The following is a 23,533-nucleotide window of genomic DNA, read 5'->3' on the forward strand; positions in this document are numbered from 1 at the left end:
CAGCAGCCGCGTCCCCCCGGGCCGCCGCGGCCGGACCGCGCGCCTCAGGGGGGCCGCTTTGGCCGCGCGCCGAGCGGCGGAGCCTTCGGCATGTTCACGGCGACGGCCGAGAGCTTCCTCAAGCAGGCGAGGTACCGGGAGGAGGGCTGGGGTACCGGGGGAGGGCGGCAGGGCCCCCTGGGGCGGGCCGGCGGCCTGTGGGACGTACCGGGCCTGTCGCGGCTAGGGCCGGGGCAGAGGGGGAAGCTGGGCCCCGGTGCCGCCTCAGCGGGGTCCCGACGTCCGCTGTTTCCCCTCTTTCCCCGGGCAGGGAGATCCAGGAGGAGGAGCTGCGGAGATTCGTCTCCCGCGTCGCCGCCGTCCTGCAGGGCCCGGAGCTGGGCCCCGAGGCCGCCGACTGTCTCCAGAGGCTGCACCTCACCGTCGCCGCCACCAAGTACCCCCGCAAGTGAGTGGCCTTGTGTCTCTCTGATGTTGGCACGAAGCAAAGCGTTACTTTCTTGGGGGTGAGAGGGCAAGGACTGGGGCTTAGTGCTTTAAAATAACACCCTCTTTTGAAAACATTGAGCTTGATATAAACGTAAAGCCCCTCTTTGCCTTTTTTCCCCCTAAGCAGATGATGCCTGCCTCCTTTTGCAGCGAGGGTGACGGGTGTTTGTGTCACTGAGCGCCCTTTCAAGCTGCGCTAAAGAAGAAAATTCAGAAGTGGAGACGATAAGATGGCATTAGTCAGGGTCACTGTCAAGGGAGATCATCCCAAGACCAAGGAAATAAATGTTGGAACCTTTTCTTGCCTTGCAGTGATGCTTTACTGTGACTCTTGCAGGCTAGATGGCAAGTTCGTGGAACTGTTGCAGACCCTGCTGTGTTCGCCCAAGTGCCCTGAGCAGATCCAGCTGTTATGTGCTGCCATCCTGAGAGAGATGTCGCCTTGCAACGATCTGATCCTCTCCTGTGATGAGATTCAAGATGCAAAACTCCTGAGCCTGGTATCCTCCGTCCTTTTGGCTCAGGTAAATGACATGTCGAGTCAGAAATCTTCCCTTGTTGATATGGGTTTGCTTTCTGATTGTTCCCTGTTTGCTGAGCTCAAGGAGAGTGAAAGTCAATTGAAAGTATCTAGGAAAAAAACAGAAGCATTTCTTTTGTTTTCTGTTTAAGGGACCTAATTATTTTGCTTTCTGTAGGAAAAAATGGTAACTTGTTTCTGTTTAGTGTTTGATAACAAAGACTGCGTAAAATTGTGCTGTGTACACACTGAGGGCCTGCAGGCAGAAAGGAACGTTTTAGAGCTAGCTGCTACAACAGGCTTCAAGTCAGTGCTGCTGGAAACTGTAGAGCAAAAGATGTGAGAGTGAATTTACTATTACTACTCTTTATGGTACCGGTTTTCAAGTTCAAATGTAAAAAAATATACGCAGAACCTATAAAACATATGGGGCTATAAATGTGGATGGGGCTTCCAAGATCTAGATTCTCCCTGGAGAAGAAAATACGAGGACCTTCCTGTTTTGAGTGCAGCCTGCATTGACTGCCCTCTGGGGAGTAAGCTGGAAACTTTTTTTTCCCTTCTACTTCTTCTTTTACTATTATAGTGCCTATTAAAGATAAAATACTTTTCTGAGCCCTTCTGAAATTTCTCATTCTGAGTTTCACTGTGTGCTTAGAAATGCCTCCTACATTTCTGATTACTCCTCTGAGTCTTACTTAGCTAGAGGAAATGAAAAACAGAAACAGAAAACAGATATATTACCTACGTGCTGCCTTACAAGGTACCTCTCTCCCATATCCAGCCCTGAGACTGTCTCGCAGTTCTACAATGCAAAAACATACTCTGTGTGTTAATTTTTGCCAGATCACAGCTAAAGCTGTGAAGAGATTTTCATCAATTTTTGATGTTACTAAAACTTGTTATATTTCAGCCATTTCAGTATCACTTCTGTAACACGGGGTACAACAAGCAGCAGCCACACTTCAGCAGAGCCTTTAAAAACATCTTTGCGTATTTTCATTTGTCGCCGCTTTGGTGGAAATCAGCCTCCTTCTCTCTTTGCCTCCCCTGCAGGGAACCAAGGGGGGGGCTTGGTTCTGCAAAGATGATGTTCTTTTTGTAAAGCTTTTGGCTTTCTGGAAAACACAGCCTTTGGTGTTGCATTAGGAGCTGGAAACCTGCCGTTGATTTGAGTTCAGTGTGGGCAACAGGAGAGGTGTCAGCAACACACGTAAGCAGCCCCATCGTTTGCAGCGGGGTTGTCTCTTCCATTTTCCTTCACTGCACATATCCACATCCCCAAACCTTAACGTCCTTGTTCTGTATGTTGCTTTGGTCAATTTATCCACATCTGCCCACGAGAGAAGCACAGAAAGCAGCCCCAGTCACGGGTGAGGTTCCTGTATGAAATTCCTCACTGGAAGCTCACCTGATTGCTTCTAGTGATCTGGTGCAAATCTGACTATTAGATGTGGGGTGTCAGAGATTGGTGTTTGTTCGCTGCTTTCAGCAGCCAGCTGTGCAAAACTGTGAGCAGCAGAGAAGGTTTGCTTTTTCTTGGCATGATGACATTCATGGGGAAAGAAAACCTGTCAAAAGTCTGGGTCCACCTGTCATCTTTAACGAAGTTGTCTTGGACAGGAGGATTTGGCAGCATCTCAGAGCCACAGCTATAACAGCCTCCCAAAGAGGAAACTGCTTTATTTTCCACGTTGGGAGGATATGGACTAACCAGAGAATCCTAGAACGAGTTACAACAGTCTGTTCATAAATTTCTAATTTAACAATTGAGCTAGCAAACTGACCACATGGCGGGTACTTAGTCCTAGTACTTTCTGCTCTAGAATTCATGGATTTTAGTGTTTAAGTTGAAGACATCTATTGCAGGTGTTAATTTCTACTTCAGGTGATGGCTGTTCACAAACCTGTTGCCCCATCAGAGTAGTCGACCCCTCCTGGGGTCTTTGAATTCACATTGCGGAAGACCTCTGTGAAATGTGGTAAAATAGCCCGTGCTGCGAGTTCTCTGTATGTTTGACATTGCTATTGATGCCTGATGGAAGAGTTTGTATGGTATTGGTCTCTAGCATTAATAGAAGATTATCGGCCTATCTTCACCTCTGCTTTGTTTTTAAGGGAAATAAGAAGGGTGAAGTGTCTGCTGTGGGGCAGCGTATTGTAAAAGTCCTTGAAAGAAGAGTGCCTGAGAGTCAGAGTGCTCGGTACCTTCTTCCCATCCTGTCAAATGTCATCAGTCTTTCTCCAGAATCTCTAACTGAAGGTAAATATACAGGAAAGCCTGAGATTACCGTCTCGCTGTGAGCCGTATAGTGATCAGAAGGCTCTCTGAAGGCTTTGACTAGGTGTAGGACTTGGAAACTGCTGTTAAAAGTGACATCTTTGCCACAGGGAATATGAACTTACTGGGCGAGATATATTTCGCCACTCAAAAATGGAACTAGGCCTTTGGCTGCTTTGACCCCTTCTGGGGGCCAGAGTCTCTGTTCTGTATGGATTTGGATCACAGTAAAATGTACCCTAGCTAAGGTTTGCACGTGCAGCAAGAGCGTGAAATTGTAGCTGTCCTGAAGGGCATCAAGCGAAGTGAGAGATGGAACCAGAGATGTGCCTGTGGATGTGTTCAAGAGAGCAGCAAAACCAGAGATCTGGACTGATCTGGTACCAGAAGTCCTTGGTTCTAGCACTCGCTCCTTGACTTTATGTCTGAGGAAACATAAGATAACAAGCCTGACGCAGCGGCTAGGAGTGAGAAAAGCACGCAGAGCTCTGAAATGAGTGTGAGCAACCTTGGACTCTGAAGTAGTATGAGGAGGGCAGGGCACTCACCTTGGGGTGCCCATTTCTTTGCTGGCTGCTGGATCCAGTGATATAGGCTGGAGGAAAAGCACCACGGCTGAGGGGCAGCAGGGCTGTGTCGCAGAGGCTGCTTCTCTGCCTGGTCCAGCAATGACCCTGAGGCTTGCCTTGTACAGAGCAGACCAGTGTCGTCAGTAAGAAGATGGCCGACTGGCTGAGGTATGCGAGTACTCAGCAAGGAGTCGCTCAACCCTCTGGAGGCTTCTTCTCCAATCCCAGGACCAGACAGGTGAGTGCTGAGTTGCCATCGTCATCTCACAGGGGCATTTGTTAGTTACCTGCTGTTTCGGGTTCCCAGAATCAGCTTTTTTTGGGAAATGGTAACCTAGAAAGGCTGCTGTTCTTTGTCACTTTGTGGATAAGTGGTCAAGACACATAGGAAAGCAAAGTAGGGGGATTTATAGCTCCAAGATTTAGGACTTCTGCTGTAAAGCCAGAGCTTTGATCCTTGAAGTAATTTTGAGGGGGAGGGTCTTTTAGTGACCATGTATCTCAGAGTAAAAGCTGATTGCAAATGAGTGCTGTGTCAGAGAGAGGAGGGGAAAGCTTGGAGTGTGGGAAAGCTGGGGAAAAGGACCCAACACAGTTGGCTTTTCTCTCTCTGGATGACTGTCCACTTGCAGGCCCCATATAAACAAGGGCTACTTGTCCCAGTGGAGTTTTCCTTGCCTTCTCACTTACCTTCTCCCTGGGGATCTGACCTGCTGCATCTTTTCTCACAGCCTGGTCCTGTCACAGAGATAGATGGTGCCATTGCCACAGACTTCTTCACAGTGCTCTCAGTGGGCCAGTACTACACAGAGGACCAGTGGCTCAACATGCAAGCCTTCTCCATGCTGCGAAATTGGCTGCTGTGCTATGGGGCCAAGGGCTTGAAGGCGCCTAATTCGGGTACGAACTGAAGAGCTGCAGGCCAGTGTGGGCCGCACCCCCAAGAGGGGGGGCGTGCTCCGAGATGATTAGGTGGCTGGACCAGCAACCCAACAAGTGGCAGGAATATGGGCAAGAGTTCAGAGCTCTTGGACTAGGAGCAGGAAACTTTGGGAGGGAATTTCACAAAAGCTCCTGACTTATCCTTACTGACCCTTCCATGAGGAATTATATGTTCACTGAGTCCCCTGGTTTCAGGCTAAACCCCATGGATCCCTGAGAAAAAAGGCCTGGGTGGTGGGAGACAGCATCTCCTTAGTGTTCTTGTAACACTCCCGTCTTCCCCAGACTCTTTCTCTTCACAGTGTGCCTGGGGACAGACAGCTCCCTTGCTGTTGCTGGGCAGCTGCGTGGGCTACACTGCCTATGCCATGAGCTGATATGTGGTGAACTTTATTCTGTAGATAACAAATCAGGAACGGACAGGTCTGTTATGGCCATGGTCTCAACTACATCCACACCTGGTCGCCTGCTTCCCCCAAAGGACCGTCTGCGGGAGAAAGCCTTCGAGTACTGCCAGCGGCTTATTGAGCAGAGCAACCGGCGTGAGTCTTGCCATGAACTCCTTGGAGCCCTCTTGGTAGCGCTCTTGAAAATGTTCCTGATTCACTGCCTCTTTGGGCTGGGATCTCACTCTCTAGAGTCCACAAGTCAGGCTCTATGCATGGGACCTGTCGCAGCTGCTGGTGCAAGTCGTTGACCAGTCTCGAGCTGGTCACTCCCACACGCTCCCTTGTGTTGGGAGTGATTTGGAGGCAGTGCCCGTGTTCTGCTTCCTACCCTTGGTTTGCAGGGGGGGCTGTGGAACTTGGTTCTCATTAGCATGAAATCGGGATCAGTATGTGTTCCCACCTGTCCTGAAATCTGGGTTAGTGCTCAAACTGACAGCCTAATGTTCCTGTTCGGGCTCAAAGTTTAACTTGGACTCCTTTCTCTGGCAGGACCCCTGAAGAAAGATGATGGAGACCTGCAGAAAGCTGTAAGTGCACAGAGGTGGGGCTGAAGCTCTGGGAGTTGTGGCTTCCCCCACTCTGATCTGACTCTCTGCTCTCCTGCAGTGTCTCATTGAGGCGGTGACAATCATGGACGTCATTTGCAAACAGGACTCCTCCTACGTGTACCGCGCAGTCTCCTTCCTGAAAATCCTGCACGGGAGAATCAGTGGGGATGCCACTTATGCCAGGGCACTCCTGCCCATTGCCCAGTTCTTTGTGAACCACGGTAAGTCATCGGCTCTTGCCCCCTCCTCCGTGGTCTAGTCTTGCATACTCTGAGCACAGCATTTTGTCCTGGCAGTTTGCTGGCTGCCTGAGTTGGTAATTCAGCATCAGCTGTATTCTAGGATGGGTGATCCCGCTCCAGGGCAGCCAGGAGCTGGGCTGTCCTGTGCTTTTTAGAAAAATATAGCCCAGATTTAGCTTAGCCCCTGGAGCCCCTGTTGGTGGGGCTCCTACGTGGGCTGCATTCAGCAACGTGCTGTGTCGTCCCAGGCAAAATGGCAGCAGTGGACTCCGATGCAATCTACAAACACTTACTCACTGATATCCCGGCTCAGCTCTTCCACAACCCATCACTGGCCTTTGAATTTGTCCAGTTCTGCAAAGACAACACCCAGCTCTTCACCGAGACCTCCAGCATATTCAGGCAGAGCTTCCCAAATCTCTTCAAGGTACAGCTTGTTGGAGCAGCACAGGCGAGAGCCTGCTGCATGTTCCTTTCTGTGCCCCAGAACCTTCTGTTTGCCTTTCAGTGCACCCCAGAGCCCTCCGTGTCCCTCCATGGCAGTGCTAGGGAGAGCATAGGCGAGAAGGATGGGCGAGAAGGACTGTTATAAAAGCAGGTGTGTTTGACGAGGGAGGAGGGTTCTGAGTGTGATTAGCACTGCCAGTAGAGGAGAGTCTGCATTAGTGTTACTGCCAGTGGGTTGGGAAGCACAGTGAACACAGCACTTTGTTTCTGGAAAACTTTAATAAGTTGCAGCTTGCCAGCCACTGAACCAGCTGCCAGATGCCTGTGTTGAGCTTCCAAGCAGCCTCCCAGGATTTGACCAAACCCTCAGACTTCTCTGGTTTTGCTTTTCAGAAGTGACTTTCCCTTCCCTGTCCCTTTTGAGCACGGTGTAAGAATTGTCTGGGTGTGTGGTGGAGTAGCAGGGACAGTACAGCAGTTTGTGCTTGTTCCTTGCAGTTCCTGGCGTGGAACAGCCCACCCCTTATCTCGGAGTTTGTGGACCTTCTCCCATTTCTGCTGGATGCAGGCACAGCCGTTGAGATCTTCCATTTGCTGCTCGACCTGCCCTGTTTGACAGCAGCTCTGGACATCCAGCTGAGGTAACACTAGCTTCCCTTCCTCTCGTTTGCTAATCAGAGTCTTGACATTGACCATACCCTAGAACACACTTCTCTGAGCCTCAGCTGCCCTCTGGCTGCCGCTGTCACAGAGTGAGAGACATCTGCTACAGCCACGTTAACACAAAGCTGCACAGATCTCAGCCCAGTTTTCTAGTAGCGTGCTGTGCATGGGAAGAGAAGGTGACCGGCTCTTGCACTTCAGTACTGGACTGCCTTTGGGGCTCAGGGAGCTGTTGTTGTTCCCTTCTCCATATCCAGCTCCAAACTGTTGCCGTGTGCTGGAGTGTCTGCCGTGAGCCACCACCGCAACACGGAGGTGTGGGCTACCTGCTCTGGGCTACCTGGTCTTCCCTCCCTGGTCTGACTCCTCTTTTCTGACTTTGTTCTCCTGGACGCATACAGAGGTTCCTTCCTGAGGTCTTTAGGAACTGTGAGTTTCCAGGAAGGTGGGACACAAGTGGGACTGACTCTCACTGCTGTACCTCTGCTATTCCTTGTCTTCGCAGACACTAGCAGCTTTTTCTGGAGTGCATAGTAAAGGGAGTCATCCTAGAGGCAAGGTGATGGTAGACTTCAGTGACGGAGGGATAGAGAATGCCATTTTCCCCTTTCCTAGGAGTGATACAGAAGCAATTCTGGAACCATTGCCTGAGCCCAGGGGGTCTAAGTTTACAGTTTCTGTCATCCTGGTTCTCTGGCTTCCAGAGGACCTGGATTAGACCAACATGCTGTCCCTGTTTCAGTGAAGAGGGAGTTATTCCATTGTTCAGGATTCCAACTATGCCCTGGCCCATTCTCATAATACAGCATGTTCTGTGTGTGCCTGCTGCTAGGTCAGCTGCTCTTCCTACCTCCGAGAGGGCTGCCTGCGACCCAGCTGTGAAGCCCACCACCTGTCTGGAAGCCTTTCGCCATCCCAAATACAAGAGCATGTTCCAGTATCTTCTCCGTACCAAGTCTACTCCCGAGGATGCCCCAGAGAGGTAGGAGGCTGCTGTAGGAGATTGCCACGGCGGTTTGGTTCAGCCATCCAGCTCTGGGAGGCAGCACTGGGCTTGCTGGGAAAGGCATAGCTGGGGTGAGGTGGGTTTGATCTTCCCTGTGTTAGCTTTGCCAAGCGCTCAAAGGCCTTGTGGTGGAGGGATAGGGAAGGGCAGCCGGGAGAGTAGCTGGGAACAAGCCTTCAGCAGTAACTTTTCTGTTGCCCGCAGGCTGATTCCACTTCGGCAGCTGCTGGGATCCCTGGCCAGCAGCCCAAGGGTCATGCAGTGTGCGGAGACTGTCCCTGTCTTACTGGAGCTCTTTTTCAGGGTGGTGGCAGAGGTAGGCCCGCTTGGGGGAGTTTGGCTCCCAATCGTGCCATGGGGATCTCTTGTTATGTGAAGAACAGTCGTAGAAGCAGAAGCGTTAAGACACTGCAGCTTCAACAGAGGGGTGCATTGGGTGGGATGGTCTAATACTGAGGCGCTGAGCTGGCTACTTCATCTGGAGAAAAAAGCTCCGTGGTGCAGTGTCAAGGCACACACTGTCCTCTCAGCCATCTGTAAAGCAGGTGGGTGAGAGCAGAATGAGTGCCTGATACCTGCTTCGTACGCTGCTCCCCTTGTGCCAGATCGGGCTGTTTCTGCGCCAGGCGATTTATCTGGCTGGTTAGTTTGGGTTTTGACTGCTGGAAGTCACGGATGTTGCTGAAGCAAGGGCTGTTTTTCAGTTTGCAGATGGCACGCTGATAAACCAGCTGGTGGTGCTGCTGCTGCAGAGGAGTGACCAGCTCTATGAGATCCCAGCATTTAAAGATGACGTGTACAGGTGAGATGGGACAGAGGGCGCAGCCAAGCTCCCAGCCCTTCTGCCGGCTGCAGCCTGGCAGCCCAGGAGCCTTTTCATTTGTGGCCCAGTCCCTGCTGCAACAGGTCTTTGGAGGGTACAAAATGGGGACTGCACCTTCAGCCCTGCTGGAAGCATCCTGAGTTTACAGCCACTGTGCCAATGGCTGGGTGCTGCCAGCACCTCCTCGGTTTGGTGACGACCGCCTTGCCCGTGGTCTGAGCTCTGCCCATCTCTCTCCTTCAGGGTGCTGAGCTCTCAGCTGGTGATGCTCTGCAGGCTGCGCCCTGCGCTCGTTGTGGAACTGTCCACAGAGATTTTGGAGTTCTCGGGAGCAGTCAGCAACATCCAGAACAAGGAGGCCATCTTCACCCACATGGTAAGTGGGGCCTGCCTGCTTCTGCCACAGGTTGCTCCAACTGCGGTGCAATCTGTTGGTCACCTTCCCTTTCCTCATCTCCTCTGTCCTAGTATTAGCTAATCTGATTTGCTGTTCCCTAAAAATTATTCCATTCGCTTTCCTTCTGCTTGCCCTGAGCACATCTGCTTTTGCTTCAGGTCTGGGCTATTGGAGAGTACATGTCTGTGTCCTACGACAAGCGCTGCACTGTGGAGCAGATCAGCCGGTTCTTCGAGACTCTAGAGGCCATGCTGTTCGAAATCACCCAGCTCCGGCCACTAGCCAGCACCCCCAGCTACGCACCCCGTGCCATCAGTGTCCTTATGGCTACCTTGACCAAGTTGGCAGCTCGCAGCCAGGACTTGATCCCCAGGTGAGGAGGGGTGGTGGGGAAGGGCAAAGGGCTGAAACGTGCAGATCTCATGGTTCCAAACACAGATGTTTGCTAGTGTTAAATCATCAACCTTGGCAGCCGATTGAACCTGAAACTGAAACAGGACAGAGGAAGCAAGCTGTGGAGGAGCCCGGTTTGGGGAAGTGGGATTCATCTCCTGACTAACACCCTGCGCATCAGGAGGAGGGGGTGGGTGGCATCTGGTGTTCACCTACAGCAGAGACTTTTGGAGCACATAGGCTTTAAGTAGTGACCTTGCTGGATGAAGAGGTCCTGCCAACTGCTGTCCATGTCCTTCTCTCCTGCAGAGTGTCCATGTTCCTGTCCAAGATGAGGACATTTGTACAGAGCCCTGCTGTCACCTCTGTTTACTCCAAGGAGGACCTTGAGGAGATCCTTATCCGGGCAACTGAGCTCATGAACCTACTGAAAATGCCGAGTGTGGCTCAGTTTGTGTTCACGCCGCCTGTGGACGTGGCCAGTACACGGTTTCAGAGAGAGGTGAATGATTCCCTCCCTTTTGCCCTGCGAATAGTCACCCGGCTCCTAGAGCCGGCCCCTGGCTTCGTGCCAGGGTGAGGGCACGAGGTTTCTGAGAGGCTCCAGCCTCTGTTGTAACTCGTCGGACACTGCTGATGGCTCAAGGCTGAGGCCCTGCTCTGAACTGGAAATGAGGAACAAGTGGTTGTGTGAATGAAGCAGAAAACAGGAATAAGTAGAGCTGAGGCAGCTCTTCTGGTCTGAGGCCGTTTGTATTTCTGTCTCCTTGCGCCCGTTGCTTCTCTGTCTCCTAAGCTTGTCTTCTCTCTCCCTGGCCAGTATGGATTGAAAATCCCAGTGGATTTGTGTGAGTGTGACAGGAGAGTGAGTGCATGCATTAATACCCTGCCAGCACAGCATGCCCCTTTGGAGACGTACTTCTTCCCTCCCCTTTGCCCTCGCTACGCCCTGGCTATGCATGTGCTGCTTTTATTGCCCCTCTGCTCGCAGCAGATCAGCCAAGCAAAGGCCTGGGCGAGGTGGAGAAAGCAGAAGCGACTCCATTAAGTCTGCTGTGAGCCCTCGCCGCTCTTCTGTCTTACCATCAGAGCGAACGCGTCGAGATCCAAGAGACAGCTACCAGACGGGAGCTTAGAGAGATTTATTGATCCGGTTTATTTTTGACACCAAGAGCGTTTCTTAACATACATCAGCCCCGTGTCAAACAGGCGCCATGCTGTGTTCTGTATCTGCATGAGAAGTTTATACACATTTGAGCTGTACAAGTATTAACAGACGGGGGAAGTAAACACGTCCCACTGCTCCTCCCAGGAGAAGCAAGCCCTCATGCACACTAGTAAATAGCTGGATTTATTTACAACCTGTTTCAATACCTGACTGCACCGTGAGCAACGCACAGCTCCGGGGCTGTTTCCCACCTCCAGGGGTGCCTGGAGAGTTGGGCGCAGTGGGGAGCGTTGGTACCTCTGGAACTTGCCAGGGTGCAGCCCCAACACTGTCTAGTGCAAACCAAGCCTCCCCCGAGCCCTGGCTCCCGGGCAGAGGGGAGCGAGGAGGGCATGCAGTTCGCCATGGGGCTCTAGCCTCCTGCCCTACAAGCCCGTCGAGCTCCATGGAGGATGGTTAGGCCACCGGACCTACTTGATTCAAAGTGGAGTGAATCCCCAGGAGCCCTGTGGGGCCCTGAGCCTTTGCCGGCCTGCCTGGTGCAGCTGAGTCGGTGGTGGGAGGGATGCGTGGTTTACGGTCCCTGCTTGGGGCGGCACCCCAGGCCCCTTGGCGTGAGCACGGCCTAGCAGAGGAGCAAGGCACTAGTGTCTCAGGTGAAGGTCTGTCTTGCCCTAGAAAAGGTGAGCCAGGCTGCGTGGAAACCCAGTAGCGGAGTGTTTCCCCTGTGTGGATTATTCCGACATCTCTCTCCTTCCGCAAAGTGCAAGATTTAAGCACAGAAACCAAAACTACAGCAGTGAAGTATCCGAGGTTTAATTAAGGCCAACCCTGTTAAGCATCCCTTTTTTTAGCATCACAATCCTCGGAGCGCTGCTGTTGTGAGATGCCGTGTGAACACCTGATTTGCTGCCAGAGCCTAGCCCATGCTGGTTTAAGCGCAGGGTGCGATGTAGGGCTTTGCAGCAGGCTGTTTTAATAGGGTTTGGCTAAACTAGGTCTCGGTATCTCTCTATATGTGGAAATCAGGTTGGTTTTATCCCGTTCACGTTGCTAAAAGCAGAGGGAGGACTGTGCAGGCAGGAGGCCGGGTGTGCAGGGAACGGCCAGCCGCACGGTGGAGCTGCCAGCTCGGCTCCGCTGCCTTTGGCAGGAGATGGCAGAGCTTTTTCTGGGACGTTGAAGGCTGACCGTCCAAAGGGAGCCTCTGCTGCCCGTCATCACCCGTCGGCACGTCAGCAGCACGGACTTCTGAGCCGCTCTGAGCTGGGCAGGAAAGAGGGCAGCCGTACAATGGCCTGGCAAAGCTCCTGCGCGGGGGAATTCTCCGCTGGTGAACGTCCCGCGCTGCTGGGTCAGCCTTGGGGCCTTCTGCCAAGATGGTGGTGCCGAAGCAATAAATCTGCCGCATGAGCAAGGGCGAGAGAGTCCTTTTCTTCAAGGGGCTCCCCCCAGGACTTACGGGGAACTGCTGGTGGTGTCGGCCCTTTGCTGTGGCTGTTTCCCCTCCTGAAGCAGGGCTGGGGGCACCGTGCTTGCAGCCCAGCAGCAGAAAGGCACCTGACTTAGGGTATGGCACCGGGGAACTTCACTCCTAGCAATGCATCCCGCTTGGAATCCCGCTCCCGGGTGTGCTTGTGCTGTGCCTACCACCCCCAGAGCTGGGCACCCCTTTTCCAGCCTGATGTGCCAGCACCTCAGGTGGCCGCTGCCACAGCGAAGCCCAGGCCTGCCCCACACGCTCATCTTTAAATCCCAAAGGTGTTTCAAGCCTTCTGCCCGCCGACGGGAGAGATCACGCAGGGCTGCCGGCCTGGAGGAACGGAGGAGTCTGCCTACAGCCCCCGTGGAGGGAGCACCCCCTTCCTGCCCCCTGCCAGAGGGGATGAAGGAACAGGAAAGCTCCTCAGAAGGACGACACAGGGTATAAGATGAGGCCGGGCAATTGATCGGGAATGATGCTCCCAGCCAGTGCGGTGGGAGAAGCGTGCACCACCCTTCCGTGTCCTTTCATCCACTGCAGCACAGGGGCAAGGCATCAAAAAGCAAACCGAGGGCGGTTGTGGAGTCCTGGTCCTCCCTCTTGCGCTCCAGGCTCCCCGGGGTCAGCCTTCACCAGAGCTGCACCCCCGCGCCGCTGCAGAAGGACCCTTGTACCACAAGGACTAGGAGGAAGAGGAGCTGGAACTGATTTTTTTGGCTATTTCCATGTCCGACTTGGCAACCAGAAACCGCAGCTTCTTCCCTCCGGAGCGGATGAGGTCCACCGCGCTGCAGAGAGCGGCAACAGCGACAGAGGGGTGAACTCTGGCTCCCCACGGGCTGGCAGCCCCCGCCATGGGAGCCTTGCCGGGTCACAGACATTTTGCAAAACAACCCCATTTACAAAACACCTGCACCCTCTGCCCCGCGCCTGCTTGGTGTTACAAGCAGGGGCTGTTTCTCTCCTGCATGTAGCTTTTTGGGGAGCCCGGCTTTCACCCAAGTGCTGCCAGGACGAGGGCAAACAAGCCCTGAGCTGCTCTGCCCCGTGGGCACCTGGGCTCTGCCCTGGGCAGCCAGGCAGGGTGCGAGCTGCTCCATCCCACCGCCTTTCAGAGGAGCACATCTCCCAGACATGCTCTCCAGCTTTTGCTCCCTCTTCCAAACCCCTCCACCCAGCTGCTTTCCCCCCGTTTCCAGTGGCCTGGGCAGGTCCCTCCTCTCTCTGTGGCTTCCCCCGTACCACAGCATCCTCTGCATTGCTGTCCAGGAGAGTAGCACCAGGCTCTCAGAGACCCTGTGCAGCTCTTTTTAGCTGTAAAACAGCTAAAAACTTGGACTTGACATTAACTCCCACGGTGCTGATACCAGACCGGGCCCTCCGGCGAGGTGCCGCTCACCTTTGGTAGTCTGCCCCGATGAGACTGGTGCCATTGACAGCCAGGATGCGGTCCCCGATGGAGAGCCTGCCGTCGGCAGCCGCCGGGCTGTCCTCGATCAGGGTGCGGATGTAGATCCCGGGGGAGCAGAGAGGAGTGTGCTGTTGGCAGGGGAAGGCCGTGAGCGAGCAGCCAGGGCTGGGGCGAGGGGACACGAACGGTTTGGTGTTCCCAAGGGCCGAGCTCCCCAGGCAGGGCGACTGCCCCGCGGCTCACAGACAAGCGGGTGCCTGACAGGACCCTGGGGACACCGGGGAACACGACGGCTGGGGACGGTGTCACTAACAGGACCGGGAAGGAAACGCAAACCTTCGGTTTTATATCTATTTATACACAGAAAGGAGAGGTGGGGGCAATCTTTTCTCGTTCAGTTCCATTCAGAGTAAAGCAGTGTTAGCCTGCAGCCGTCTCGGGATGGGAGCGCCCTGCTCACGGCTGTCCCAGGGGCTGGGGGATGCCCTGTTTCCTCCTGACTAACGTGCTGCCGTGAAAGGCCACTCAGTGGGACGATCCACCGCACCAAGCAAGCGCCGTCACTGGTGGAGCCGTTCTGGCACCCTGCGAGCCTCCCTGCTCCCCTCCGCTTCCCTTGCCACCCGCCGAAGGGTGGAGAGAAGACCTCAGCTGAGTCATTTTCCTTCCACAAGAGCGCTGAGCCTGTTCTCTCCAGCTGCAGGACAGCTGTGCGTGCACAGCACACCACCCAGGAGCGGGGGATCTGTTCCTCCCTAGAGATCACTGTGCCTCATGTTCCCCAGGAGAAGCAGCCTAGCTCCCGTGGGAAGCCACCAGCTTCTTTGCCGGCTTTTCTTGGGGTGTAAAACACGTCCCGCTCCAGTTATTTGGAGGGGCATCAGCCCCGTCCCGCAGTCGATGTGAACTCACCAAGCCGTCGATCAGCCCCATCCCCAGCCCAATGGGTCCTCTCTCCAGCTCCACCACGAAGACGTAGCAGAAGTCATCAGTGGCAGAGCTGCGGCTGGAAGACTCTGGCGTGGGGTAGTCGTAGGGGGTCGGTGAGCATCCTGGCAGCGGGGAGACCGGCTTACCGCTCTGCCATCGCCCAAACCCAGCCTCGCGACCTCCCACAGAAAGCTGTCCCCCAAAACCCCATCAAAGCCCACCCAGAGCCGGTTTTCTGCGGGGGCAGGAGGTGGGTGAGATGCTCTGTTTGCTCTCACCTGCCCCGTCCCCTGCAGGAACCGTGTGTGTGGGGACGGCTGCGCAGGGGAACGGCAGCAAACACCCCCCTGCCCCAATCCTGCACCCCCAAAGCAGGGCAGCACTGGCTTTCGGTACCTTCGGGGGTGCTGCCTTTGGTGCCGTTCATCCCGTTCCTCCGGGGGTCCTGCAGCCCCTTGCCGGTGCCTTGCGGGGACTCTGGGCTCCCGGAGTCAAAGTTCAGGGGGGTGGTGGGGGGTGTCAGCAGACAGGAGGGGTCTGTGGGCGCCGTGCCAGCCTTGGGGGCCGGACCCCTGCCCAGCTGCAGCTGCTTGAGCTTCTCCTGGAGCTGGGGCTCGCCAGCGGGGGGCTCGCAGGGGCAGCCGTTGGTGGCCAAGCAGAGCGGGGGAGCCCCCTCTGCCTCCGGCTCGGCGCAGCCCCCCAGGGAGCAGAAGTCCTCCTGGGTGATGATGCTCCCCAGGGCAGCGGCCGGGCTCTCGCTCACCTCCAAGGCTTCTGGCGTTGCACATGCCTCTTTCTTAAGAAGGAGAAAAATCCTCTGTGGGACCCCCAACGGGTGCCTTTCCCACCCTGCCTGCACCCCACCACCCCGTCTGCTTCGCAGGCAGGACAGCTGCCAGCTCCAGCCAAAGCCTTGGAAATTGGGACACTACCAGGGCTTGTCCTGGCTTCCCAGCACAGCTCCCGCACCCCAGGTTTGCAGCCAGGGCCGTGCTGGCGACACTCGCAGCCAGCCAGGAGGGGACTGCTGGTCATGTCCCTGCTGGGGAATGTCATTGGAGGGGGACGCGGAGAGAGCACGGCTCCTCCTGTGGCCCCAGAGCTGGGTGACGTGGCCCCAGGGTGACAGGAGGAGGTAGCGGTGCCTGTGGGTGCCGCGGCAGATGGGGACAGGGCGGGAGAGAAGGGGCCCTGCTGAAGGGACATCCTCCCCAGGGAGCTGGGGACGGACGGCAGCTCGTCTCGCCCTCCCTGTGCTTTATAGGCATTAGCTAATTAGTGCTTTAGTGCGAGCCTGCCTGGCCGCGCGGGCAGGGCGCAGGGCAGGGAGGACGGTGGGACGCGCGGGGAGAAGGGGAGCGCTGCCCGCCGCCATCCCCTTCTCCTCCCTCCTCCCCACTAACGAGATTTGCCGGGACGAGCCTGTCCTTCCCGCTCACCTCCCCGCACCCCCAGGCTGGGGGATTAGCAGCACTAATCCTTCCAGCAGCTCGACATGAGGGCATGGCCACAGCCCCGGGCTGCAGGAGAGGGCGGTGAGCCCTTCTCACCAGGCTTGGAGGGGCTCCAGAGGGACCCGAGACCCTCCTGCCCACCCAGGAGAGGAACAGCCCCTCCGTGGGGTACAGGTTACCTTTGGGGGTGCTGAGCCCGGCCCCTCGCCGGCGTGGGGGCTCTTGCTCTGCAGGCTCCAGAGGAAGTGGCGGATGTAAAGGAGGTGCCGGTAGATGTTGTCATCCAACGTCTCCACCTCCAGGTCCACTTTGAAGCCCCCGCTGGGCAGGATGATGGGGGGGTGGTTGTCGAAGGACTCCAACATCTCATCTGAAAGGTGGAGGGAAGGAGGGATGGAGGCTAGCGCTGGCCCGGGCTACACCCCGCTCCTGCACCCCGTCTCTCGGCCACGTGCGGTCTCCCAGCCAGGATAGGGGACACGGCGAGCTGCGAGGCAGCAGCATCCCTCACTTGGGGACACAGAAATGGCCCCAAACCCTTCTGAGCGCGCTTTGCATCCTCTGCCATACCCGAACGGCGGGGCCGTGGTTATTCCCCATTGCTGCAGTTACTCCAGGAGCCCCAGGGAGGGGAAGGGAATTAATTGCCGGTTTGGTTTGTACATAAAAACCTTGGAGGGAGCCGGTGGGTGACCAGAGTGTGGTGACCAGAGCAGCGCCTTGCGCGATGCCAGGGGCTCACCGGGCCGGAAGGCGGCGGGGGTGTCCTCCTCGCCGGGCTGCCACGCTGCGATGCAGCCCATGTCCATCACCGCCTGGCACTGGCTCAGCACCCGGTGGAGCTGCACGGGGCTCAGCGCCGGGAACTCGGCTCGCAGGGACGGCCAGGTCATCTGGGCGAGGAGACAAGAGCATGGGGCGAGCAGCTGCTTTCTCCGAGGGGAAGGGGCTCACGAGGGGGACGGGAGGGAGAAGCCGGGCAAGACGGAGTGTGCCTGAGCATCCCCTTGGTACTGCCCACTCAGGGACCCACCACCCTGTGACAGGTGGCAGAAGAAGGACCCCATTCTGCAGGGACCCCCAAACGCTGAGCGGGGTCTCTCCTGCCTGTGCCCCGCCTCGACACCGCGAGCCCCCAGCACCGCTCACCTGGACCAGCTGGGAGCCGGGCATGGCCAGCAGGTTGGCCACGCTGGCGAGTTTGGCGAAGAACTGCTGGGCCAGCTGCTCGAAGCCGGCGCCGCGCAGCCACTCCAGGAGCAGCCGCACGCTGGCCCGCAGCTTCACCCCCTGCGACCAGTGGAAGCAGCCGAGAGAGGAGCCTGCGGAGGCAAAACACCCGTCAGCACGTGCCGGGGAGCAGCCCCCTGCTCCCCCCATCCTTCAGCCGGAGCCCAGACCCTGCCCCAGGGCAGCAAAATAGATCCAGGTTAATGTCCCCAGGCCACGGAGATGCTGGGAGGGCTGGAGCCCCTCTGCTGGGAGGACAGGCTGAGAGAGCTGGGGGGGTTCAGCCTGGAGGAGAGAAGGCTCCGGGGAGACCTTCCAGCCCCTTCCAGTCCCTAAAGGGGCTCCATGAGAGATGGGGAGGGACTCTGGATCAGGGAGGGGAGTGATAGGACAAGAGGGAACGGTTTTAAACTGGAAGAGGGGAGATTTAGATTAGATATTAGGAAGAAAATCTTTGCTGTGAGGGCGGTGAGGCACTGGAACACGTTGCCCAGAGAAGCTGTGGCTGCCCCATCCCTGGAGGGGTTCAAGGCCAGGTTGGACGGGGCTTGGAGCAACCTGGGCTGGTGGGAGGTGTCCCTGCCCAGGGCAGGGGGTGGCACTGGGTGGGCTTTAAGGTCCCTTCCAGCCCAAACCGTTCTGTGATTCTATAGTCCCGTAGCTGTAATCCCTGGTATTGGCTGGACTTCGCCTGGCACTAACAGCAGGCAATGGGGCCACTGAGTTAATGAGGGCTAACGAGCACCTCAATTACAAAGCAGGATGCACTCGTTTATTAACGAGCTGCCCCTCTGAATTGCTCTCAGCCACCTCTGCTCAGGCTCACAAGGGCAGTGCTTGCGCAGGGGTGAGGATGGGACACTTGCGGGGTTAAACCCTTCCTGGCAATGGGGGACCCCGGAGGCAGCAGCTGGGTCTGCACTTGGCCCCCCCCATAGCAGTGCTGAGACCTGCCCACCTCCAGCCCCCTCAAGCTGCCTGAAGCCCCCTCCCCCCTGTACCCCCCCGAGGTGGCACTGGGATGGACTGGGGAGCGGGGGAGCTCCCCGAGGGTTACCCAGTCCGGGCTGGTGTTCGAGGAGGACTGACCCTTGTCCAGGAGCTGGTTGAAGAGCAGGGTGTTGGAGAAGAAGAAGAGGTAGGCAAACATCTGGGAGGTGATCTCCGGGTGCACTTCGTGCTGGCGGAGCAGGTCCAGCGCCGCCTGGTAGATGAGCACGACCCTGCGGAGCTCCTCGGGCAGCGGGGGGGACGCCCGCCAGCTCTCCCGGCACTCATTCTGGAAGGGGTTGCACTCCAGCAGGGCAGGGAGCGACACGTACAGACACTGCGGGGAGAGCAGCAACTTCACAGCACACTGATTTGGGGGGGGGGGGGGCGGGGGGGGCGCTTGGGGGGGTTTTGGTTTGGTTTTTTGTTTGGTTTTTTTTTTTCCATGAGCCAAACCCTTCTGACCCAGCAAACCCCGCTGGCACTGCTCCAGCAGGGGGCTGATCCTGCTTACCCCCTGCCTCCACGCGCTCCGGTGTTGTGCAAGTGGTTAAAAAAAAAAAAAAAATATATATATATATATATGAACGTGCCCATCGCTTTTAGCAGCCGGAGGTGACAGCGTGGGACAGCTCAGGGATCTGAAAACTGACCTGACCGAAGCCGCTCGGTTGGGCACGAGGGTGTAAGTAAAACCAGGGCTGATGGGGACGGCCTTTCCCTGTTGCTTCAACGGGAGAGCAGCTCCTGGCGCCCACCTCCGCCGAGGCGAGGGTGCTGGGGAGGCGGGAGCATCCCCTGCGTCGCTGCATCCCGACACGCCAGCGGAGGGGCAGGTCCGTCCCGCACACAGCAGCCTTTCTCCTGCCTCACACTGCCCGCTCTGTTCCCCGCTCCCGATGCCGCCCGGCTCTCGCCGTCCAACGGCGACGCTCCAGGGGCCCCTTTCCATCGCGCCCTGAATTGCACCATTATGCCGCGCCGGCCGCAGCCAAGCAGCTCTCCCCAAACGAGCCGCTGCACTGCAGGCAGGGAAACACGCCGCAGTAATTCAATACTTTTCCTGGGCTGTGACCAAAAATCGGGGCGCTTCAGCCCAAAGGAAAACACCTCGGCGTGACGCAACTGCCAACAAGTAAAAGCTTAAAAAAAAAAAAAAAAAACAAACCAAAACCTCCTGCACGGCCCGAGAACGCTGCTGGGGATGCTTGTGCTGGCCCCATGGGATGCTGCCGCCCTTCCCGGGGAGCACGTACCTTGGAGATGTAGTAGACGCACTGCTGGAAGGTGTACATGACCACCTCCTCCAGCACCGTCATCGCCTCCTCGCTGGCTGTGATGGTCGAGGAGAACAGGGACTCCTTGGAGCCTACGAGGTGGAGAGGAGGATGGGGGGAGCAAACCTGCAGCAGCAAAGCCGAATTCACCGCTCCCCAAATCCCCGGGGTTGGGGGGGTTATTAGTGCTCCTGGGCTGGCAGCACCACCGTGGCAGCCCCAGGAGGGGCCAGGAGGCTCCCCCCCGTCCCGGAGCACCCCCCTGCCGCCTCCCGGGGCTCACAGGGTGGGCTCTGCCCCGCAGGCACCCGCGGCTGCTCCCCTCCTTCCAGCAGCCCCTCTGGCCGACGGACTTTTTAACCTGCTGCATAGACCAGAACGTTTCTGGGGCTGATTTAATCCCTTTTTTCTTTTTTTTTTTTTTTTCCCCTTCCTTTTTTTTTTTTTTTTTTTTTTTTTTTTTTCCTGGCACGAACACGAGCTCACCAGCCAGCAATTCTGCAGGGCTGCCTGCAAATCCCAGCACCCCCACAGCAGCCGAGGGGGGGGCAAAAAGCCACCCCCGAGGCATTAACCGCGAGCTGCTGTGGTTAGGGGATGGAAAAGGGACGTGGAAAGGGGATGCTCAGCTGCCAACGCAGCACAGCCCTGCCCCGACGCCGAGCAGCACCACGGCACAGCGCGGGGCTGCTCCTCCCGCGCGGATTACCCCAGAGATGTCCCTGCTGATGGGGATTATGGGGGGGTTAAAGGAGCATCTCGGGGGGCTTGCGAGCAGGGGTTAGTGGAGTAAAGTCATTCCGGCCGGAGAAGCAAGCAGGGCGCTGCCTCCAGCCCTACCTCTGACATCCAGCTCCTCCTCCATGCTCTGGATGTAGGTGGGCGACTTCTGCTGGATGAAGTAGAGGACCTCGATGGCGTTGGCCATCCAGAAGAGGATGTGCTGCAGGTCCGGGAGAAGGTCCGTGATGGAGAAGCAGGACAGGGTGGCGGGGTCCTGGCTGGGGAGACACAGCGGGTGTTAGGGCTGCTGCTCCTCGGCATCCCCGCTCAAGGTTTTGGGGAGAGAACAGCCATCCTGGGGCAATGCCGGGGCGTCCCTTCACCCCCAAGCCCAGCACCCCCTTAGGAGGACCCTTTGTAAACAAAAAATCTGGCGGTTCCTGCTCTGTGGGATGGCAGAGGGGACCCTACAGGGACCGGGCTGGCCAAGGGCCACCTGGCCTTTGCGGGGTTCCACTTTTTGGGGGGGGGAATTACCCCTGATGCAGCTGAACTGCAGTAAATACTCGTGGCTGAAGAGCAGCTTTCCCTGAGAAATATGTGCTGCTCCTGCCAGCTCCGGTCGGTTAAATCCAGCCCGCCTGCGCTGGGCCGTTCAAAAATAAAACAAAATAAATAAAAAGCATCTGGGAAGTTTCTCAACTGCCGAACTGCTTTTTCCCGCTCTAGGAAAGGCCTGGGAAGCATCCTCGGCACTTGTCCTAAAGGAGAGCTCACAGCAAGCACCAACAGTTTCTCCAGATGCTGCTTTGGAGCCTGGATTTTGGAAACGGCTGGGAAGCCAGCCTCGCACCCCGCCCGGAGCCAGCCCCCCCGCACCGCTGTGACAGCCCCAGCGTGGTGCTGCCCACCCTGGGACGCCGTGTGCCACCATCCCTGCATGCACACGTGCAACGCCAGCCCCCTCCGCGCTCCGCAGGGGGGTCTTCAGCATGAAGGGGGTGAGACCCGACCCCCCCCGCCGGGGACATCCCCGCTACATCCCTCGAGGATGCTGAAGCCACATGTGCAAAGCCTTGGCCTGGTCCTGGATTGGAGAAGACCCCAGAGCTGCTGCAGGTCCTATTCGCTCCACCCCCCCCGAGCTCTCCTGCTTTTCCAGCCCCGCTCATTCCCAAGCAGCGGCCTTGCAGGCACCGTGCTGAATGGACCAGAGAGCTGAATGCACGGGACTGAGCAGGAAAATCCAGTGTGTATCGTTGGTGCCAGGCTGGGAGGGTGGTTTTAGCCAGCCACGGATTTCCCTCACTCATGGAGAGAAAAACTGGGTTGAATTCTCCCCGTTTTGGGGCAAAACAAGGAAGGGGGGCAGGTCGCACTTACTGCTGGGACTGCTTCTCAGCCAGCTCCCGGGTCCGCTCCTGGGCAGGAAGAGAAGGGAAAGCAAAATCAAAACCAAGAGGGTGGCACGAGCATCACCCCAACCGGCACTCCCTGCCGCGGGGGCCAGGCTGGGGGAAACCGCCGGGGGGAGATCCAGCAACACCCCCGCCCCACCAACACCCCCATCCCACCGCCGACTGACCCACACCGTCCTCTGGATCATTTTGGCCACTTTGAGCAGCAGCTGCCCGAAGTCGCCCGGCTCGAAGCTGGTGGCCGAGTGCTGGATGCAGAGGCAGAGCAGGAAGGCAGGTGTCAGCTTGTGGTCGTCCCCCCCCGGCTCGATCAGGGTCATGATGCGCCGCAGGAGCACGTCCTCGGCTGCCGGCTCGAACTCCAGCAGCAGCTTTCTGCGGGGTGCCCTGGGGCCGCCGGCGGGCGAGGGGCCTTGCTTTTTGGTGGCAGGGTCCCTCTCCTTCAGCAGGCTGCCGCACGCCCCGCAGACGGGGGGGCCCTCGGGGACGGCGGGGTGCAGGGCTCGCAGCCTCAGCAGGGTCTGCGCCGGCAGCGGCTGCGCCTTCATGGGGTCCTTGTAGAGCAGCAGGTAGTAGAGACCAAGGGAGAGGAGGTCCCCGTGCCGCAGCACAACCGTCCGGGCCACCTCGGCGAAGTTGACGGAGATGCCAGCGCCGGCGATGGGCTCCAGCACCAGCTTCTCCTCCGAGCGATGCCGGGAAGGTCGGAGCTTCCTGATGGTGCAGTGCAGGGGTAAGATGTCGGGGGCCGACAGGCTGATGCTGGGCCTGCTCGCCTGCGTCCTCTGGCCCACCGTGTGCTGCTCGCGGTTCAGCAGGTAAACCAAGCTGTCCTGCCGAGCGGGGAGAGGCGGCATGAACCGCGGAGGGGGGAAAAAAGGGACCCTCCTCCCCACCGCCATGCAGTGGGTGCTGCAGCCTCCTGTGTCCCCAAGCCGCCCACCCGCCTGCTGCACCTTTGCACGGCAAAACCACCTTCCTCCCTTTATTTTCCTTCCTGCCGAGCAGGACAGCAGCGATCCCTGCTTTGGCCACCCTAATAAACGGGCACAGTAACTTTGGACATGCAGTAAATGGAGCTGCTTTGGGCAGAAGGAACCCTCTCTCCACCTCTCACCCCCTCCTCTTCCCGCAGCTGCTTTTCCTTCCCACCTTCTCCCCCCAGCCTGCAGGGGTGCCTGCAGCCCCCTGCCCGGGGGAGGGCGGGGGGACCCCGGGCAGAGCAGCAGCTCCCTGCCCTGCCTGTCCCCCCACCTGCCCGCATGCCCCGGGGCAGCTCACATAACCCCCCCCGTGCCTCAGTTTCCCCAGCTGTACTAACGGGTGGCGGCTGCAGTGCCAGTGCCACCCTGCCGGAAAGCTTGGAACACCCAGATACTCAACGGGGACAAGGTAGCCATTAACTTAAGAGCTGTCCCAGTCCTTTCCAGTTCTCCAAGTGCCTCCAGCACTGGGGAGCAGGCGCTCCCAGACGCGCTGTCTCCTGGCTGCCTCCCATTGCGTTTGCCACTAACGAAGCAGCCAGACAGTGGCCGGGGTGGCTCAGCCATCACCCGCAAAACCGGGCCTCCCTTGTGCCAAGGCAGGGATGCTGCTCCAGCGGCTTTCCCCGTGCCGGGGGTCACAGCTCCTTGCTCCGCGCGCCCCCCCCCAACCCCGTGCTTGGGGACAGCCTTGGGG

General features: G+C 57.4%; 2 protein-coding genes across 6 annotated transcripts in view; one reads left to right on the forward strand and one right to left on the reverse strand.

The window, feature by feature from the left end:
• AP5Z1 (adaptor related protein complex 5 subunit zeta 1) lies at positions 1-10,913 on the forward strand. The gene is made up of 17 exons (XM_054212519.1): positions 1-131; positions 311-448; positions 827-1,013; positions 3,128-3,272; positions 3,985-4,097; positions 4,591-4,759; positions 5,203-5,343; positions 5,740-5,777; positions 5,857-6,019; positions 6,289-6,467; positions 6,986-7,128; positions 7,983-8,132; positions 8,361-8,472; positions 8,861-8,958; positions 9,223-9,355; positions 9,535-9,749; positions 10,079-10,913. Exons 1-17 carry the CDS (start codon positions 91-93, stop codon positions 10,347-10,349), a joined length of 2,436 nt encoding a protein of 811 aa, XP_054068494.1. The 5' UTR covers positions 1-90; the 3' UTR covers positions 10,350-10,913.
• Positions 10,903-23,533, reverse strand: part of RADIL (Rap associating with DIL domain) — a 26,963-nt gene continuing 14,332 nt past the window's right edge. For 3 of the 5 annotated variants that reach the window (XM_054212516.1, XM_054212514.1, XM_054212515.1), the window contains 12 exons: positions 22,021-22,686; positions 21,819-21,856; positions 20,553-20,713; positions 19,692-19,804; positions 18,535-18,772; positions 17,365-17,537; positions 16,958-17,108; positions 16,395-16,585; positions 15,158-15,557; positions 14,744-14,883; positions 13,820-13,959; positions 10,903-13,208 (listed from right to left, as the gene is read on the reverse strand). In XM_054212516.1, coding sequence (XP_054068491.1) covers positions 13,103-13,208; positions 13,820-13,959; positions 14,744-14,883; positions 15,158-15,557; positions 16,395-16,585; positions 16,958-17,108; positions 17,365-17,537; positions 18,535-18,772; positions 19,692-19,804; positions 20,553-20,713; positions 21,819-21,856; positions 22,021-22,686 — 2,517 coding nt within the window. In that variant the 3' untranslated portion in view covers positions 10,903-13,102. The remainder of the gene's footprint in view (positions 13,209-13,819; positions 13,960-14,743; positions 14,884-15,157; positions 15,558-16,394; positions 16,586-16,957; positions 17,109-17,364; positions 17,538-18,534; positions 18,773-19,691; positions 19,805-20,552; positions 20,714-21,818; positions 21,857-22,020; positions 22,687-23,533) is intronic. The other 2 variants (XM_054212518.1, XM_054212517.1) reach the window with 2 other exon arrangements.

The sequence above is a fragment of the Rissa tridactyla genome, chromosome 8 (assembly GCF_028500815.1).
Source record: "Rissa tridactyla isolate bRisTri1 chromosome 8, bRisTri1.patW.cur.20221130, whole genome shotgun sequence".
In the NCBI taxonomy this organism is placed as follows: domain Eukaryota; kingdom Metazoa; phylum Chordata; class Aves; order Charadriiformes; family Laridae; genus Rissa; species Rissa tridactyla.